The sequence below is a fragment of the Pyrgilauda ruficollis genome, unplaced genomic scaffold (assembly GCF_017590135.1).
Source record: "Pyrgilauda ruficollis isolate IOZ18807 unplaced genomic scaffold, ASM1759013v1 scaffold16, whole genome shotgun sequence".
NCBI lineage: Eukaryota > Metazoa > Chordata > Aves > Passeriformes > Passeridae > Pyrgilauda > Pyrgilauda ruficollis.
In genome coordinates this window covers 348,091-367,306 of record NW_024514764.1, presented here as the reverse complement: position 1 = coordinate 367,306, position 19,216 = coordinate 348,091, and the positions used below count along the sequence as shown (strand labels likewise).

Below are 19,216 nucleotides of genomic sequence, written 5' to 3'. Positions count from 1 at the left end.
TCCTGAGCCACCTGGAGGGCTCTCACTCCCAAAATCCCAGCAGGCAGCATCCCCACCCATGGCAGGGATTGCTCTGCAGCCTCCCAGCTCGGCGGGCTGGGGGTGCAACAGGGAGTGAAGCAATTTGGAATAAGCCCCATTTGCTGTGGTCTGGGTTTATCTCCAGGGGGATTATTTTTAGCTCTTGCTGACTCATTTGGGAAATGGCTTCCCCTCCCCAAGCCTCAGCCTGGTGCCATCCCAAATTCCTGCCTGGAAGAGGCAGGAAATGGCCTGGGAATGGCACTGCCCTGGCTCAGCTGGCACTGCTGGATGGATCCGGGGCTGGATCGGCTCTCCCTGGATCCTGGAATGCTCTGCAGGGTCCCCTCACTGTGTTCATGTGGAGAAGTCCCAAAAAACCTGGTGGAGCCTCTGCAGGGTCTCTGAGGAGAGCAGGGCAGTGGTGAGGCCGTGGCATTGTTGTCTCCTGGGGTTTTCCCATGAATCCCTCATGGACAGTCAGGAATTGATGTGAAATTCCCTCCTCCCACCCCCAAAAAGGGACTTTGGAGCCCTTGGTCAATTCATGTTTAGGAATTTGCCCTCAGAGCCCTCAATCCAAACTCAGGGCCCTGCTTTTCCAGCAGTGTTGGAGTTTCCTTAAAGGTTCCCAAAGGGAAACTCATGCCAGCTCCGTGGGGACAGGGCTGTGCCACACTGGGGTCACTGCAGTGCCTCCTCCTCAGGGGGCCACCAAAACCCTCCTGTGGCCACCAAGTCTCCCATGGCCACCAAAACTTTCCCATGGCCACCAAAACCTTCCCGTGGCCACCAAAACCTTCTCATGGCCACCAAAACTTTCCCATGGCCACAAAAAACCTCCCATGACCACCAAGACCTTCTCATGGCCACAAAAAAACCTCTCGTGGCCACAAAAACCTTCCCATGGCCACCAAGCCTCCCATGGCCATCAAAACCTTCCCATGGCCACAAAAACCTTCCCATGGCCACCAAAACCTTCCCATGGCCACCAAGCCTCCCATGGACTCGGACGTGCCTCTCCTGCTCCCAAATCCCTCTGGCAGCAAAGCTCTGCCTTCCTAGGATCAGCTGGAAAAGGTTTTCCTGCCCTCCTGGAATCCACCCTCTATCCCAAATGACATCACATTTTCAGGCTTTTTTATTTTATTTTATTTTTCCCCCCTCCAATTGCCAGTCCACAGAGAAGATCCAGCCCTGGAATATGAAGGTGGCAGAGGGAAGAGGTCGATGCACAGGCAGGGACGTCCCTATGTGGAAGTTTATGAAAGCTCAAGGCTGTCATAAAAATGCCTTTTAATCATTTCTTTGCAAACCTCGTTGATGTCACTCCAGAAAGGATTAAAACAAGGAGAATGGGAAGGGACTTTTTTTTCCAGCCTGCAGAAAGAATGTGGATATGGTCTATAAAATTAATTTCCTCTTTCTTGCTAACTAGCACTGTCTGAGCTAAACAGCAACACTCTTTATTCCCTGCTCCAAAAATAAAATGGAGGGACTTTTCTCACCCGTGGATTCCTGCAATTATCTTGAGAAGCCTTTTTTGTTGGCAGCCAGGGGTCAAAAGGCAGCCCTGGTTTCACCTGATCTCATTGACTCTGCAGAGACATTCCAGCACAGAGCCACCAGCCCCGAGCACGGGACACACAATGCTGCCATTCAGCCTGGAAAACTCCTGGAAAATCCTTCTCCTGCCTCAGCCTGGAGCAGAAAAGGGAAGAAGAGGACAAAATGTGGAAATGCAGCAGTAATTTCTGATCAAAATTATCTTTTTTTTTTGGGTAAAAACTGATCTGTGTTTTCGCCTGGAGCAGAAAAGGGAAGAAGAGGACAAAATGTGGAAATGCAGCTGTAATTTCTGATCAAAATTATATCTTTGTTTGGGTAAAAACTGATCTGTGTTTTACTCTCAAATGGGAAATTGAGAGGAAGTGTAAATTGAGGAGTAGGGAATGAAATTTGGGAGATCTTGGGAATGTCCAGCTCCCCCTAACCCTGAGTTTTAGCCCTGGATTATCCAGGGTGCTGCATTTTACCTGCCTGGCACCTTCCTGAACATCCATTCTGTAACATCTCTGGGTTTTATCCCCAGCCCCACAGAACCCCAGGAGCTGTTCCCTGGAATTGCTTCCAGGAGCTCTCCAGCACCTCAGCCCTGGAAGTGTCCAGGGCCAGGCTGGAAGGAGCAGTCTGGGAGGGTGGAAGTTGTCCCTGCCCAGGATGGGACCAGGATGAGCTTTTCGGTCCTTTCCAACCCAAACCATTCCAGGATTTGATGATTCCAAAGCTGCCATCACCCCTTGAACCTATGGAATGGATGTAAAATATAGAATTATGATATCTAAAATCAGGTTTGGGTTTACATGATCCTTGTGGATCCCTCCCAACCCCAAATGGTAAAATACATGGAAAATAGTTTACCCTCCATGGTAAAATACAATACAAATCTATATTATAATACACCATTTAATTACCTTATTCCTGTAAATACCAGTAATAATTCAATTTATTTTTGCAAAACTCATGGGAAGTAAAACCAACCGTGGCCACAGCAGGGGGATTTCAAACCTGCCTGGTGGGGATGTGCATCCTTGGGATGAGAGCACAGCTCCACGCTCATCCTGCAGCTCCTGGCTGGGACAAGGACGTGGCACTGGCTGTCACCCCTGTCACTAGGAGAAGGGAAAGGAGACAGGGATCCATCCTGCTGGAAGCACGGAGCCCCCTCCCCGTGCTCTCCCAGGAACCAGAGATGCTTCAGCGCAATCTTTAATATTTTGTGGTGATTTTCAATTTCTAATGTCGTTATTTTGGGTGCTTCACCATTTTATCCCACACGGATGTTTTAATTTTGGTTATCAGCCACCAGTGAAGCCACTCCAATCTGTACCATCAAACAGCCAGCAGAAAGCAAGGATCATCCCCAAAAACATTCCCACCTCACCTTTCATTTCCTTTCCCCCCTCACAGCGTGAGGCAAACCCCAAGCTCGAGGGCAGAGCCAAAACACATCCATTTTCCAGGCATAAATCAGGATGAAGGGGAAATCTGCAGAGTCACGGGAGGAGGAGAGGGGAGGGAAGGGAATTACGCTGCACTTTGGCTCCGGCTGGAATGAAATCCCTCTGCCAGGAGCACTGGAAAGGAGCACGGAGAAAATGGTGTCGCCTTCCAGCCCCTCTTGGCAGAGGCTGCAAACACCGAATTCCGCCCGGGATTCTGCTCCCCGGCCCTTCTTAATGGGCTGCAGCTTCATTAATTGTCATCACATCTATTCCCCTTCGTGTTCCAGCTTTTTTCTCTCAAGCAGGGAAGGCTGGAACGCCCCAATCCCAACTTTTTTTTCTCCTCCCAGGTTGGGATCCCTTTGCTCCCCGAGCAGACAAAAGCCGAACAGGGAGGGGATGTTTGCTGTAAGAAAGCAAAATAAAAGTTACAAATGTAACGATGTTAATGACCGTGTTGAAAAAAAGAAATACAGCAAGCCCGACGTGCAGCATATAATTTGGTTGCTCTTGTAATTCAGAGGGATTTATTTACCAGGGCTCACCAAGCAGAAAAGGGAATTTCTTCCCGTAAATTCCCTACAGAAGGAAAATCAGCTGGGGCTAAAACCCTGCAAACCCGGCCTCGTGTGAGCAGTCTGAAATCCTCTGAAATCCCTAGGATTATGGGCATGGAAATGCCCTTCTTAAAGGAAAAATCAAATTAATTTATCTGTATTTCAAAAAAAACCTCAAGAGTAAGACACAAAGCGCAGGGAAAAGGAGCAAGGAAAAAAAAGAATCCAGACTAAAAGGGAAATAAATCCTTGATGAAAATATTTTATTCTGAAGATTCCATCGCCTTCCAAGCTGTTTTCCCAGTTTTTTTTTTCCCCAGCACAGAAAATAGGCTTAAGAAGAAAGAAAACAGAACACATCCTTGATAAAAAGCACTTTTTAATTTTATCAAATGGATCTGTACAAAAGTTAGCATTGCTTAGTCAGAAGCGAGTGAAGAGAACAGATCAGTAACAACCAAAAGTCTTTCAAACTTTATACAGAAAAATAGATTGCATAAAAATGAGCTTTTTTTGTCTTTTCCCCCAGCCCAGCGTGTCCCTCCCTCTCCCGCCACGAAAGGAAATATGCAAAAAAATATCTTTTAGAAAAAAGAGTAGGAAACGTAGAAAAGGTAAAAAGATGAATAACCTCTGAAAGGTGGGTTTAGATTTACAAAGGCTTTTAAAGGCACGAGTTCCCATAAAATAGATGGTTATTTATATGCTCAGCATACAATGGAAGAAGTAGAAATATATCAATGAAATATTAGTCTAAAAACTAAGTACCCTAAACCCATTTTTTTAGTGGAGGAGATTTTAGTTTCACAGCTTGATGGATGATATCTGGTCCCTAGAAGCCAAAATTAAAGCAGAAGTCGATGGTTTCTCATGGAATTACAGCTCCTTTAAAGTAGTCCTGGTTCTGAAAGCCTCCGAAGACTCCTGAAATCCGATTTTAACAGCCCAAAACAGGTGGCCAGAAAATCACCTGCCCTTTTCAGGCAGCATTTGAGCCTCCCAATTGAATTAGTAATTCCCCCCCTCGTTATTTGACATTCCCATCGGAGTTTCCAGGCGGATTCCTTCAGTCCCTCTCTCCAGCACGGCTCCTGCAGCGGTTCCAAAATGAAAAAAACCCAAAAACCAAGGAAAATCTATAGACTCATAACACCAGTTTATTGTATCATCTCCACTATTTTTTTAGGTTCCCTCCCCCGTCTTTAAAATCTTTTAAAAATTCTACTTTTTTTTCGTTTTGCACAAAATGACTTCATTAATTAAAAGACAAAATAATACACAACATAAATACATATTTAACAGATTAAAAAAAAAAAAAAAAACAAAACCAAAACAACCAAAAACATTTGAAGCTTCCAAAAACAAACAAAAAAACAAACCCAAAATAAAATGTTAATTACAGCCAAACCTTGCTTAGAAGAACTCCTGACAAAAAAATAAAAATAAAAATAAAATCAACAAACACTTCAGACACTGAATTGGTTGGTCCCATCAGACTCTTCCCACGGGATTTTTTTGGGATTTCGGGGCTCATCCCTGTTGGTCCCAGTGAGTTCCTGCCCTCAAGGTTGGTCCGTTCCTCACATTGCAATAGACCCTGAAAGTCTCAAACAGCTTTTTTGTTGTTGTTTTGTCTCCCCCTCTCTCTCTCCACGTTTTGCACTTGGCCAAACTTCCAGGCCGAGCGACTTCGGCTCAGTCCAACGTTTTGTCCTTCATTTACTCAAAAGGCATCGCCGGTCCTTTTCCTTTTGTTTTTTTTTACCTCTTGCTTTTTTTTTTTTTTTAATGTTCTGTCCTTTGTTTGGTTGGTTTTTTTAGGTTTTTTTTTTAATTTCTTAAATCCTACGAATCAACGAAAAAAAAAAACAAAACAAAAAAAATAAGAGCTCTGTCCTTTCGGGGGAGTTTCAAAGCAAGGTGGCGACCAGCAGAAAGTTCCCAGCGGCTCAGGAGGCACTTTGGAACACTCCACGCTCTTCCTCCTCATTCCTTCATTAGTGCATAATTCCAGGGAAGCCTCGGGAGGCTCCGGGAATCCTTTAAGGCCTGGTCAGCGTGGTGTAGACGGGCTGCTCCCAGTTGGCGGTGGGGCTGTGCGCCGGCGGGATGGACAGCCCGTTGAGGATGGGGGTGGCGTAGGGACGGCGCGACGAGTGGAAATAGGGATACTGGTAGAGGCTGGAGGCGTAGCCGGGGTAGGGGTTGTAGTAGTTGGAGCTCTGCAGGTCCGTGTAGTCGCACTGAGAGCTGGAGAAGGAGGCGGCGGCGGCGGCGGCCGGGGCGGCCGAGGTGGCGCAGGCCTGGCCGCTGTAGGAGCCGTAGGAGTCGGAGTGCGCCGGGGAGCCGTGGGGCTGCTCGCTGTAGTGGCTGGGGCTCAGCTGCTCCGTCTTGATGTGAGGCCGCTGCTGGCCCGGCTCGGCCGCCGCCGGCGAGGCCGCGGCCGGGCTCTTGTGAGTCCACACCTGCGCGGCCGCGCCCGAGTGCGCGAAGGAGGCGCCGAAGGAGGCGGCGTTGGCGCCGTGCTCGGCCGGCAGCGCCGCGTGGCCGTTCAGGGGCAGGTACTGGTCGAACTCGTGCACGTCGAAGGTCTCCATGTTGTTGATGACCTCGCTGCTCAGCTCCGAGATGTCCACGTTGCTGAAGTCGATGTTCTGGCGGCCGCTCTCCACCAGGCGCCGGCCCTCGTGTTTCAGCTCCTGCTTGCCGCCGTGGTGCAGGTCGGTTTTGGGGGTGGTGGGCGGCGTGGGGGGTCCGTGGGGCTGGCCTGGGGACGAAGGGACAGCGAGGTTTCAGCAGTGACCACAGAACACCCAGCTCCTTCAATAAATGTGTTGCACCCGTCTGTTGTTGCTTTCTTTGGGGATTTAAATCTGCGGCACCGTGTCGGACACGGGGGATGTCCAGCCCTGTGACCGTGTCCCCCCTGGGATGAGCCTCCCACATGGGACATGGGAGCACGCTGAGCCCATCAGGATCACTCTGGGACACAGCAGGACAGCCTGGCAGCACCAAACCCCCCCAGGGGGTGCATTCACAGAGTGAAGCCCATGATGGAGCTCATCCTCTCCCTGTGGGCTGCCAAGCCCAGCCCGGCTCTCCCACGGCAGAGCAACCCAGGACCATGATCCCAGCACGGTCTGAGGCTGCAGGATGTTCCAGTGCTCCCAGAATCTGTCAGCACGCCAATTCCCAGTGCTGAGAAGCTCTGCCCCGGGACCCGGCTCCCCAGGCACTCTTACTAGCCCATCATACAAACAATTAGCCCAGAATAATTCATTCTCCCCATCCAGGGAGCCCGGGATCCCAGCGCTCTGGCATTCCCTATGGCACAGGCAGCTCTAAGAGCACTCACTAAGGAAAATCACGGTCATGCTCCCAAGCACAGCTCTTGGGACAACAACTCCTGCCTTGGGCTCTGCAGGGCGGGAAGCAGCCGGATCCCATCCCTCCCCAAGGCACAGGGATCAGCGGGAATGCCGCCTTTTACCTGTGTGGTCGCCGTGGTGGTGGGAGTCAGCCATGCCCCCCAGCCCCGTGTCGGCCTTGTAGAGCTGAGTGCCGGCGTGGTGGCTGAGCTCAGCCCCCGAGTCCGAGTCGCTCTGCCCGGCTTTGACGCTTTTCCTCCTCCGGGGCTGGTATTTGTAATCCGGGTGATCCTTTTTGTGCTGCACCCTGAGCCGCTCGGCTTCCTCCACAAAGGGACGTTTCTCGTTCTCGCTCAGTAAACTGTTTTTTGGGGGGGGGTTGGTTGTTTTAGTAAGGAAGAGAGGGGAAAAAAAAAAAAAGTCAAAATTAGGATCTTTTCCTTACAAGTTTTCTTCTTGTTTTTAGACTCGCACATCCCCACTTTCCATGCATGGATCTGAGCACTTGGCAAGTTAACTACAAAATTAATTTGCTGTGGTAAAAAGGAATTAAAATCCACGGCAAAAAAATGGATTAAAATACCAACTACAGCAGCATGAAAAACCCGACCACTATAGACAGGGGTAACTGGGCAAAACAGAATTCCCCTTCCACATTTCTAACACAATTACAAAATATAATTCCCATGTTTGCCCTGCAAATGCCACCCCCTCACCACCACAAACATTTCCAGCTTTGTTTGGTGCTTACAAAGAAACCACCAAGGCACCAGGGATGGGATTACTGCTTTCCAAACTCTCTGCCCTCTGCCCACACCTCTCTTTGCAAACTCTTGGAGAGACTCAGACCGCAGCCGGAGCATCGCTGGCCCGAGCAGGCAGGAAAAGATGGGAATTGGGTACAGGCAGACAGCATGGGATAAACCACACGGAGAAACGTGGCTCGGGGAAGAGCTTTGGAAAGCAAAGCGGGCTCGGATGCTGCTCAGCAAATAAAAGTTTGCATCCCCCGGCAGCGCTGAGCAGATAAGCAGGGAAATTAGGAAGCTCGTTAAAATAACTGCTAAAAAATGAGTTTAGCTGCGTTTATAGCTTGTAAAGCATCAAGCGAGCCAAAAAGGAAAAAAAAATAGGAAAAGCCATAAAACAAGTCATTAAAGAAGTCTCATCGCCTGGGGATGGAGAAGCCGCAGGCAAGGGAAGGGCTTGTGCATCCCCGTGATGGAGCAGGGACAATCCACCCGTGGCAGGAGCGAGGTGCCCAAGCCCCTGCTCGGGGGATTTTTCGGAGCAGGGACCGCTGTGTCCTTCGCGGTGCGGCGGGATGCTCGGGGAAGGGATGGCACCTCCCTCGGAACCGCACCGAGAAGCCCGGATTAACAAAAGCAAAGCGGGCAGAAGCTTTAGAAGCGCTGGGACGGGGGGGTCCGGCCGCGCAGCCCCGCGCAGGACGCGGCGCGGGTCGGGTCGGGTCGGGACTCACCGCCAGAGCTTGCCCAGGGTCTTGCTGAGCTCGGCGTTGTGCAGATGCGGGTATTGATCCGCCAGCTTCCTGCGGGCCGCCTGCGCCCACACCATGAAGGCGTTCATGGGCCGCTTGACGTGCGGCTTGGCTTTGAGCGATCCGTTGCCGCGGACGGGCATGGGCACCAGGCTCCAGTCGTAGCCCTTGAGCACCTGCGAGACGGCGTCGCGGATGCAGGCGGGGAAGCGCTCGTCCACCTCGGCCGCGTCCACCTTGGCGCCCAGCGCGGCGGCGCCCGGCGGGCGCGGGGCGGGCGCGGGGGCGCAGCCCAGCCCCTCGGAGCCGGCGGGGGAGAGCGGCGAGTCCGAGTCCGAGTCCACGTGGGACATGGAGCTGGTGGTGCCCGCGGGGCTGCACGGAGCCTCCAGCGCTTTGTCGTGCTCCTCGGTCATGTTGAGCATCGGCGGGCGGCAGAGCCGGGCCGGCCGTGCGCTGTGCCCGCCCGGGGGTGTGGGGGGAGGCCCGCGCACCCTCCGCGGGGCGCCGCGGGAAAACGAGTAAAAACAAGAAATTCTAGAAGGAGAAAAAAGACACGAAACGCTCGAAACTCAGCTCAAAATCCGCGCTAGCCCCCCCCGCTCCGCAGCCGGTCCTGCCGCCGCCGCCGGGGCCCCGCGCTGCCCGCGCCGCGCTCCACGTCCAGTGCGAAACGGGGCCCCTGGCAACAAGTTACTTTAAGGGCAGGGCGAGCGGCCCCGCCTCCGCCGCCGCCCGCCATTGGTGGAGAGGGGGCGGTGATTTACATAAGGGGCGTGGCTTCGCACGGCGGGCCCGTGCCGCGCGCTCGCCGCCTCAGAGCTCCCGCTCCGCCGGTGGAGCCGCCGCCAGCCCGGGGTCCCGCTGAGGGTCCCGCTGCCGCCCGGGCCCGGTGGATGCCGCCCGCCGCTGTTCCGGCTCCCTGCTCCGGCTGCCTCTTTCGGCTCCTCTGTGCTTTTTTCCGCTGCAAATCGTCCGGGCGCTTCACCGCCGCGCGGTACTGGCGGGGACCCCCCGACGGTGGGGATGTGTTTCGCGCTCCGGCGTGCAGCCGGGCTCCCGCTGTTCTAGCTGGGTACCGGGCAGCGGGTGCGGGATGGAGCGGCCGCGTGCTTTTCCCAGCGCCGCGGAACGGGGGTGGCGGAGCGGTGCCGCGGGACCGCCGGTTATTTCAAATCCCCTTTTCCAGAGGTTTTTGGGGCGGTCGGTGCGTGGCCGGGAGGGCAGAGCTCCCTGTGTGTCCCCCGCAGCCGATCCCCGGTGCCCCCGGGCCGTGCGCTCCCGCAGCCCCGAGCGCGTCGCTCCGGCCCCGCTCTCTCCAACGGGCGAAATCGGGGAATCGCTGGAAAAACAGCGACACGAGTCCCCTCCCCGACTCTCTCCCTCCTCTTTTCCCGCAGCCTTCCCGCAGCCGGCTCCATCCCGAGCACCGGGAAGCTCCCGGGAGGTCCCGGCCGGAGGAGGATGCGGCACCTCGGGGTGAGCCTTTGGATGGGGAAAAAAGGGAGGGTGACCCACAAAATCTGCCCCGTCAGTTTAAGTTGTTCCTTTCCGAGCCAGCCCTGCTATTTCAGCATTTCTTTGGAGCATTTGATTCTAATTATCCGCGGAATTCAGCATTCTAATTGCGATTGAGGGGGGCTTCCCAAATTCAAGTTTTATCTGCTGCTTCCCCCTGGAAAAATAGAGGGTCACGGATAAGATTGACGGAGGAAAAATAAGAAACTGGGCTTCAAGCATTCCAGCGTTTAAAAAGTACCAGGAATATGGTGGTTTTTGTTTAATTACTGTGATGTGTAATAAATAAACCGTATGCTTTGAATTTAAATGTGTTTAAATGTGCCCGAACATTCGTCTGCCTTCAATGTGAAAATTAATTTGTTCTCTCAAATGGCAAGGACTTAATTTTATTTTGTTTTTTCACAAAACCCCAAACTGTAATTTTTCCAGTTTTCAGCTTTCCGTTTGCAGAGTTACTGCCTGACATATTTGAAATACAATTTTCAAAGCGTCTTTAAAAAAAAAAATATTTTAAGGCTCAAGGCAAACTAAATATGTTGGACTTGCTAATTGAATAATTGAAATTTTCTTCTAAAATTTAATGAGATTGGGGATGAGTTTATGTTTCCCTGGGCTGTGGATTGGTGACTTTGCAATGCTGTTGGACACTTGGGAAAATCTTTTCCCCTCTCCTGTGACCTGTAATTAATGCATATTCCTATAAATCCTGTCTCATTGGGCAATTTACCTTGACTCACAGAATTCCAGTGTTTCATCTGTTTTAGCCAGGGGTGAGTCCAAGCAATAATCACTATTTTTAGTCCATTTTTTCCTAATCCAGCCCCTCCTGCGGAGCACCTTCCTCGGAAGATCCCAACCTCAGTGCGTGACTGAGGCTGGGAAGGGATTTGTGGGATGCTCGGAGTTTTGGAGGTAGGAATGGGAACAAGAACCCCTTTTTTCTGCTGCCTGTGTTCAGCTCCAAAGATTCCTGCAAAAGAAGCCCCCAAGGACAGGAGGAATTACAGACTTTGGTTTTCTTCCCTGCTCGCTGCTGCCTTCCAGGGCTCCCCAGCCCTGCCTGAGGCAGGGAATCGCATTTCCCAGCCCACAGGTTTGAATTCTTCTTTGTGCAGCACAGGTAGAAGGAGGAAGGTGACTTTGGGTGGCTGTTTCCTCTTGTTCCAGAGATGGGCTCGGGGATGAGGCCGTGCCTGGCAGCGGGGCAGGGAACGTGTCCTGCTGCACGTCCCTGATCCCGCACGAACCATTCCGTGTTCCCGACTCACTCCTCGGGAGATGGAGCACAATTCCCTGGCCTCACACAGCCAGAACACAGGGAAAGGAGGGAGCTGGAGCACCTGGAGGTGCTCGGGAGCTCTGGTTTCCTGAGAAGCTCACTCAGCCATGAAATGGAATGAGATAATGCTCAGGGAACAAGTGGGTTCAAGTGGGGCCGTTTGTCCTGCGGGGGGTCTCGTGGCCGGATTTTTGTATGACAAAGGATGGGGATGTTTGCCCAGGGATGGGCACAGGCTGGAGCTGCAGGGCAGGATCCCACAGGCTGTGTCATCCTGGCCTGACACAGCAGGCCCTGACATCAGCATTCCCAGGAAAAAGGTGCAGATTTGGGAGGGAACAACCCAGGTTCCTGTGGCCCAGTGGAGCCTTTAGGAGTGCACCCAGTTCAGAGAGGATTTGGGGGAACAGATCCAGCTCTTCCTGACAGAGTGGGCACGGCAGAGGTTGATATTTGGAATATTGCTTCATTTTCTGACGTGGCCTCCGAGAAAGTTCCTGGCCAGCTCAGCCAGTGTTTCTGGGAATCAGGCAGTAAATCCAAGGTCTGTGTGCCTGGCTCCATCACATTCCCACCTGGGAATTCTCAGCACCCCTGTGGGATGGAGGCTGCTCCACCTCCCACCCCAGTTCCTCTGCTCTGTACTCCTTCCTCCTGCAGGAATAAGAGCATGTGTGCATTGGCTCCAGAGCAGGCAGAGCCCTGCTTGTGCCAGGAAGGAAAAATTTCCTTTCCAGTGGCAGCCAGGGAAAGCATTTTTAGAGGATGAGAGCACATGGAATCTCTGGATGTGCTCTGGGATGCAGGATCAAAACCCACCCGTGTATGAATTACACATTAAATGTCAGGTGAGGTGTTGGATCTCTTCATTCCTCCTGCACAGCACAGCCTGGATGGCATCTTTTCAAAATAAGGGGTATTACTGTAATTATGATTATTATGATTATTAATTGCTTGTCCTATGGTACCACTTAAGGATCCCTCTTCTGAACCAGCCCCTACTCATTAACCTGCAGAAATACACAACAAAAAAAAAAGGTGATTCTTCCTCTAAAAATCCTTTCCAGCCTTAATCCTGGAGTTAAAGATCAGATTTCCACAGGGAAAATTGGGGATTTTAAAGGGGAGAATTATTACTGCTGGGAAAAAATGGCTTAGCAGAGGGAAGCTCCCAAATTCTCTGAGGTACCCATGTCCCCTTCAGCAGGCGCAGCTGAGTGCCCGGTGTGTGCCTGCATTATCCACAGCTGCATGTCTGCTCTCTTCAGAGGAGCCCCCCGTGCTCATGCTGCCTCCCAAGCTCCTGATTTCAGCTTTCTCTGCTCCCTTTCAACCCAAATCCTGGCAGCCAGAGGGGAGAAAGGCCAGAGCTGAATGAACACAGAGCGATTTCGGGTGCCAGGGCCAGCCAGCGGGGTTGGGGTGCCGCTGGGGACAGCTGCTGGCTGCTGTGACAGTAAAGGCTTGTTCCCCTGGCACTCCTGCAGCTGGTTTGGAACACAGCAAAATAGGGGACGTGGCGTTGGGGGCGGCTTGGTGAATGAAGATGAGCATCAATGATGGCCCTGCCCGCCTGGCATTCATGAATCGCCTTCCCCTGGAGGCTTGAAAGGCTCCAAAGCTCGCTCTGAAGTACCTTGTCTGAGTTATTTTTGCTCGGGGTTTTTGCGCTGTTTTCTTTGCTCAAGTTGCCGGGTTAAAATAAAAGAAGAAATCGAGAAGTGAGCGGAAAAGGCAGCACAGGTGATGGTCCCCACAAAGGGATTCGTGGAATCACGGAATATCTGAGCTGGGAGGGACACACAAATATCCTCGAGTCACATTTGGGACAGAAAAGACGTCATTTGGTGTCCTAATCAACTGGTTTATCACATGTTTTTCTTTCTAGTCTGAATCATCTTCCAGGAAAGCCAGGAAAGGCTTCCACTGCCTGTTATGTGAATGGAGTCCTTTTTGGTTTCACACATTTCTGCTGCTTTAGGCTTAAAATTTACAGCTTGTCCTGATGGAAGGTGCTCCTGGTCCACGATGCGGCACATCTCAGAGTGACCCTCGGCAGTGAAAACCGACCCGGCTCAGCATTCCCCTCCCAGCCCCACTTATTCCTCCCTTTTTGCTAAGCTTTAGCCTAAACCCTCCACTTTCCCGCAGTAATTTCCTCAATTATCCAGTTTGTTTAACAGACACCCCCGTTTAATGTGGAATTTGCTGTAAAAGACCCCACAAAGGAAACCATTAGCTCCCATCTATTTAAATTTTCCTCTCCAAACCTCGTGGTGGCCGATCCAGAGCTGCAGTATTCCAGTGGCCTTTAACAAACAGCTGATTTTTCCTTCCCTATACAATGCACCATTATGTGGCATTTTTTTTTCTATTTTTTTTTTTTTCTCCTACGGAGAACAATGCGAGCAGCAGTGATGGGAAACTGGAAAAACAAAAGGGGCATTTAGAAGGGACTGGTTTAGAGGCTGGGAAGTGTTGAATAATGTTACACCTGATAGCAGATCGTTTCTCAGTGATCAGCACCGAGGTGTTTACTAAGGGGATACTCAATGTATGTTTACGCTCAAAAATGCTATTTATGAACTCCACGCAGCCAGATGTTTGATGTCTGTAAATTATTTAAAGTAAAAATCATGGCGGCATCACAAGCAGTGAATTTAGATGGGATTTTAGGAGGAAATCCTTCCCTGTGAGGGTGGAAGGGGCTGGGATGGAATTCCCAGAGAAGCTGTGGCTGTCCCTGGGTTCCTGGAAGTGTCCAAGGCCAGCTTGGACAGGCCTTGGAGCACCCTGAGATAGTGGACGGTGCCTAAAATTGGAACTGGATGAGCTTTAAGGTCCCTCCCAACCCAAACCATGCTGTGAGTCTATGAGGAAAACCTGAGGAATTGAACTTAAAATGAACTTAAATTCCGGAGTCCAGGCAGGGTCACCTGGAGCAAGTGACACAGGAACATGTCCAGGTGGGTTTGGGATGTCTCCAGAGAGGGAGATCCACACCCTCCCTGTTCCACGGCCCTGCCACTCCATGCAAACCAGTTTTTCTGTAAACTGATGTGGAATTTGTTGTGTTGATCTGTCCTGAGCTCAGCCGGTCCGAGCATGGTGCTGACAACTCCAAGGCTGTGGATTCAATGTGAGCCATTCACTGAAAGGACTTGATCATCCTTGCCAGTCCCTTCCAAACCAGAATATTCTGCGATTTGGATTCTGATTTACCTTAGGGAATCTCTCCTCATCCTGTCACTGAGCACCACCGAACAGAGCCCGCCATCATCCCCTAAAACCCCTTGGAAATATCCGGATCCACCGGACCCCCTCTCACCTTCCTTCCTCCAGCCGGCCCCAGCTCCCGCAGCCTCATCAGAGACGTTCCAGCCCTCTCACACCTCCGCAACCACACTGACCGCTTACTTTATTTTATTTTTAAATAAAATTTTTCATTTTCTCGCCGGTTCGGAGAGAATTCTCCCCGTTTGCCGTGTCCCCTCACGTCCCACCCCGCCGGGCCGCACACGCTCGCTGTGGCCGACACGGCAGCCCCGCTTTGAAGAGCATTCTGTCAGTTTCTCCCAATTTCTATCAGTTTCTGCCAGTTTCTCCCCATTTCTATCAGTTTCTCCCCATTTCTGCTCGTTTTGTCTCTTTTCTGCCCGTTTTGCCTCGTTTCTCCCCGTTTTCCCCGTCCCCTCTGTCAGTTTCTCCCAATTTCTATCAGTTTCTGCCAGTTTCTCCCCATTTCTATCAGTTTCTCCCCATTTCTGCTCGTTTTGTCTCTTTTCTGCCCGTTTTGAGTCCTTTTTGGTTTCACACATTTCTGCTGCTTTAGGCTTAAAATTTACAGCTTGTCCTGATGGAAGGTGCTCCTGGTCCACGATGCGGCACATCTCAGAGTGACCCTCGGCAGTGAAAACCGACCCGGCTCAGCATTCCCCTCCCAGCCCCACTTATTCCTCCCTTTTTGCTAAGCTTTAGCCTAAACCCTCCACTTTCCCGCAGTAATTTCCTCAATTATCCAGTTTGTTTAACAGACACCCCCGTTTAATGTGGAATTTGCTGTAAAAGACCCCACAAAGGAAACCATTAGCTCCCATCTATTTAAATTTTCCTCTCCAAACCTCGTGGTGGCCGATCCAGAGCTGCAGTATTCCAGTGGCCTTTAACAAACAGCTGATTTTTCCTTCCCTATACAATGCACCATTATGTGGCATTTTTTTTTCTATTTTTTTTTTTTTCTCCTACGGAGAACAATGCGAGCAGCAGTGATGGGAAACTGGAAAAACAAAAGGGGCATTTAGAAGGGACTGGTTTAGAGGCTGGGAAGTGTTGAATAATGTTACACCTGATAGCAGATCGTTTCTCAGTGATCAGCACCGAGGTGTTTACTAAGGGGATACTCAATGTATGTTTACGCTCAAAAATGCTATTTATGAACTCCACGCAGCCAGATGTTTGATGTCTGTAAATTATTTAAAGTAAAAATCATGGCGGCATCACAAGCAGTGAATTTAGATGGGATTTTAGGAGGAAATCCTTCCCTGTGAGGGTGGAAGGGGCTGGGATGGAATTCCCAGAGAAGCTGTGGCTGCCCCTGGGTCCCTGGAAGTGTCCAAGGCCAGCTTGGACAGGCCTTGGAGCACCCTGAGATAGTGGAAGGTGCCTAAAATTGGAACTGGATGAGCTTTAAGGTCCCTCCCAACCCAAACCATGCTGTGAGTCTATGAGGAAAACCTGAGGAATTGAACTTAAAATGAACTTAAATTCCGGAGTCCAGGCAGGGTCACCTGGAGCAGGTGACACAGGAACATGTCCAGGTGGGTTTGGGATGTCTCCAGAGAGGGAGATCCACACCCTCCCTGTTCCACGGCCCTGCCACTCCATGCAAACCAGTTTTTCTGTAAACTGATGTGGAATTTGTTGTGTTGATCTGTCCTGAGCTCAGCCGGTCCGAGCATGGTGCTGACAACTCCAAGGCTGTGGATTCAATGTGAGCCATTCACTGAAGGCACTTGATCATCCTTGCCAGTCCCTTCCAAACCAGAATATTCTGCGATTTGGATTCTGATTTACCTTAGGGAATCTCTCCTCATCCTGTCACTGAGCACCACCGAACAGAGCCCGCCATCATCCCCTAAAACCCCTTGGAAATATCCGGATCCACCGGACCCCCTCTCACCTTCCTTCCTCCAGCCGGCCCCAGCTCCCGCAGCCTCATCAGAGACGTTCCAGCCCTCTCACACCTCCGCAACCACACTGACCGCTTACTTTATTTTATTTTTAAATAAAATTTTGCATTTTCTCGCCGGTTCGGAGAGAATTCTCCCCGTTTTCCCCGTCCCCGCCGTGTCCCCTCACGTCCCACCCCGCCGGGCCGCACACGCTCGCTGTGGCCGACACGGCAGCCCCGCTTTGAAGAGCATTCTGTCAGTTTCTCCCAATTTCTATCAGTTTCTGCCAGTTTCTCCCCATTTCTATCAGTTTCTCCCCATTTCTGCTCGTTTTGTCTCTTTTCTGCCCGTTTTGCCTCGTTTCTCCCCGTTTTCTCCCCGTCCCCGCCGTGTCCCCTCACGTCCCACCCCGCCGGGCCGCACACGCTCGCTGTGGCCGACACGGCAGCCCCGCTTTGAAGAGCATTCTGTCAGTTTCTCCCAATTTCTATCAGTTTCTCCCCATTTCTGCCTGTTTTGCCTCTTTTCTGCCCGTTTTGCCTCTTTTCTGCCCGTTTTCTCCCCGTCCCCGCCGCGTCCCCTCACGTCCCACCCCGCCGGGCCGCACACACTCGCTATACCCGACACGGCGGCCCCGCTTTGAAAAGCATTCTGTCAGTTTCGCCCAATTTCTATCAGTTTCTCCCAATTTCTGCCAGTTTCTCCCCATTTCTGCTCGCTTTGCCCGATTTCTGCCCGTTTTACCCCATTTCTGCCTGTTTTGCCCCGTTTCTCCCTCTCCCCGCCGTGTCCCCTCACATCCCGCTCCGCCGGGCCGCACACGCTCGCCGTGCCCGACAAGGCGCCGCCGCTTTGCAGCGCATTTCTCCCGTTTCTGCCCGGTTTTCCCCATTTCTGCCCGTTTTTCCCCTTTTTTTCTCCCGTCCCCGCCGTGTCCCCTCACGGCCCGCCCCGCCGGGCCGCACATGCTCGCTGTGCCCGACATGGCGGCTCCCAGCGCGGGGCTGCGCCAGCGCCGCCCGGGCCGGGCCGGAGCCCCCGATGGAGCTCCCGGAGCGGCCCCCGCTGCATCCCCCGAGCCCGGGCTCGCTACCGCGGCCCCGCCGCTCTCCCCGGGCACCTTCTGGCTGACCCGCATCGTGCTGCTGCGCTCCATTGCCTTCCTGTACTGTGAGTGCCGGGCGGGCGCTGATCCCCCCGCGGGGGTCCCCGAGTGGTGCCCGGGGAACGGCTGGAGCTGAGCCAGGGAGGGCTGCGGGAGAGCAGGGAGAGGTTTTCCCGTCCCCCGAGGGTGGTGGGGCACTGAGCAGGCTCCCCAGGGAATGAGAACATTCCCAAGGCTGCCAGAGGAGCCCTTGGACACCGCTGCCAAGCACGTGGTGACATCCCTGGGGATGTCCCGTACAGGAATAGCGGATCCTTGCAGGACCCTCCCACTTCAGAATATTCTATGATTTTATGATCGTTGTGGATCCTCTCCAGCTCTGCATATGCCATGGCTCTCTTCTTTCCCGCTCTCACTTTCCTGGTGGACAGGGGATGGCTGGCTGGGGTTGGTGATGCTGGAAGCTGGTGGAGCTGGAAGGAGAACTTCGCTCACACCACGAGGCTGGTACCTCTCAGCAGAGCTGTTCATCCTTCCATCACAACTTCCCCTGAAGTTGTGAGCTCACAGTGCAAGAGAGAAACTCTTTGTCTTCTGCAGCAGCAGGACTGCAGGGACAGATGCCATCCCTGGGTGCCAACACCACCGACAGCCAGAACCTAGAGTCAACATGACCTTAAAATATTCCACGGTGAAAGCAGTTTCCAGCCTCTGCCGTGCTCGTTTGCCTCTCGCTTTGGCACTCAGAGCTGTGCTCAGAGCCCACTGGTGCTCCGCTTAAAAATATTTACAGTGAAACCGAAACTGACAAGTAACACACTACGGTACAAATTCTAAACTTGCCCCAGATTTGTCCACAGAATCGTTAGAATTTGTAGCCTGCCAGCCTGCTTAGATTATTTTGCATCAAAACCATGCAGAAGTTGTAGTTTCGTATGGCTTTGACACGTGCTCTGGTTCTAGTTTGGTTTCAGCTCTCAGTGAAATGCGAGGTTATGACTCTTTCAGTCAAAATGAAAGCGATTCCGATATTCCCCCGTGTGTAAATCCAGGCTGCTGAGTTTCCCGTGGCTCAGTTTGCAGTTTCCTTATGAAAAACTGATTAGTGCTCTCTGCTGTGCCTTCGGTGGAGGCCGCTGCTGCCCGGGGTGGATTTGGGGTGATAAATTTGCCACACCTGGGACCAAAGGGGGTGTGGGGGTGGGAAGGGAGCTGGGGCTGGCTGGAGGGGTGGGAATTGGTGGAAATTAAAGGTGTGGGACCTTTGTGGTGAGTGGGACACCTGGGACAACGAGGTGGGGAACAAGGATCTGATTGGGGGTCAGGTGAGTTACAGGTGGAAGTGATTGAAACTGATGGGCTGCAGGAGAGAAGGAGGCTGGGAGGGGCTGAGCCAGAGGGTGAAGCTGAGCTTGCAGGTTGGTGAGTAAATGTGGGGGGCTAAAAAAGAGGGGGAATGCTTTGGGGTGGTTTTTCAAGTGGGAGAAAGCAGTGGGAATGGCTGGAAGTTGGGAGAAGACCCCAAAATGCCTCTGTAGTGTGGAGTAAGGAAATCTTTTTGGAGAGTGGGATGGTAGAGGGAGAGTTTGGGGTACTGAAGCCAGAAGGAGCAGGGCAGGAGAATGTTTGTGTCCCTTGTTAAGGGAAGAGGTGGAGGAGAGGAAAAGTTCACCTGCTTGTTGTGCAGC

At 52.1% G+C, this 19,216-nt stretch overlaps 2 protein-coding genes across 2 annotated transcripts in view; one reads left to right on the top strand and one right to left on the bottom strand.

The window, feature by feature from the left end:
- Positions 1-5,417: 5,417 nt before the first annotated feature.
- On the bottom strand, positions 5,418-10,175 carry SOX8 (SRY-box transcription factor 8). Its single transcript, XM_041462774.1, has 3 exons — positions 8,435-10,175; positions 7,074-7,312; positions 5,418-6,350 (listed from the first exon to the last, which is right to left on the bottom strand). The coding sequence occupies exons 1-3, from the start codon at positions 8,875-8,877 to the stop codon at positions 5,626-5,628; spliced, it is 1,407 nt and encodes a 468-aa protein (XP_041318708.1). The 5' UTR covers positions 8,878-10,175; the 3' UTR covers positions 5,418-5,625.
- Positions 10,176-17,315: 7,140 nt separating this feature from the next.
- The window catches only part of LMF1 (lipase maturation factor 1), a 140,707-nt gene continuing 138,806 nt past the window's right edge, over positions 17,316-19,216 (top strand). The window contains exon 1 of the mRNA XM_041462069.1: positions 17,316-17,593. Within this exon, the coding sequence (XP_041318003.1) occupies positions 17,389-17,593 (205 nt within the window). The 5' untranslated portion in view covers positions 17,316-17,388. The remainder of the gene's footprint in view (positions 17,594-19,216) is intronic.

Bases quoted from the DNA above. Each gene is read 5' to 3' on its own strand.
- SOX8 (XM_041462774.1), bottom strand. From the start codon at position 8,877: ATGCTCAACATGACCGAGGAGCACGACAAAGCGCTGGAGGCTCCGTGC. The intron at 7,313-8,434 runs GTGAGTCCCGAC...CCCAAAAAACAG, and splicing joins ACCCTGGGCAAGCTCTGGCG to TTTACTGAGCGAGAACGAGA. The intron at 6,351-7,073 runs GTAAAAGGCGGC...CTTCGTCCCCAG, and splicing joins CCACCACGGCGACCACACAG to GCCAGCCCCACGGACCCCCC.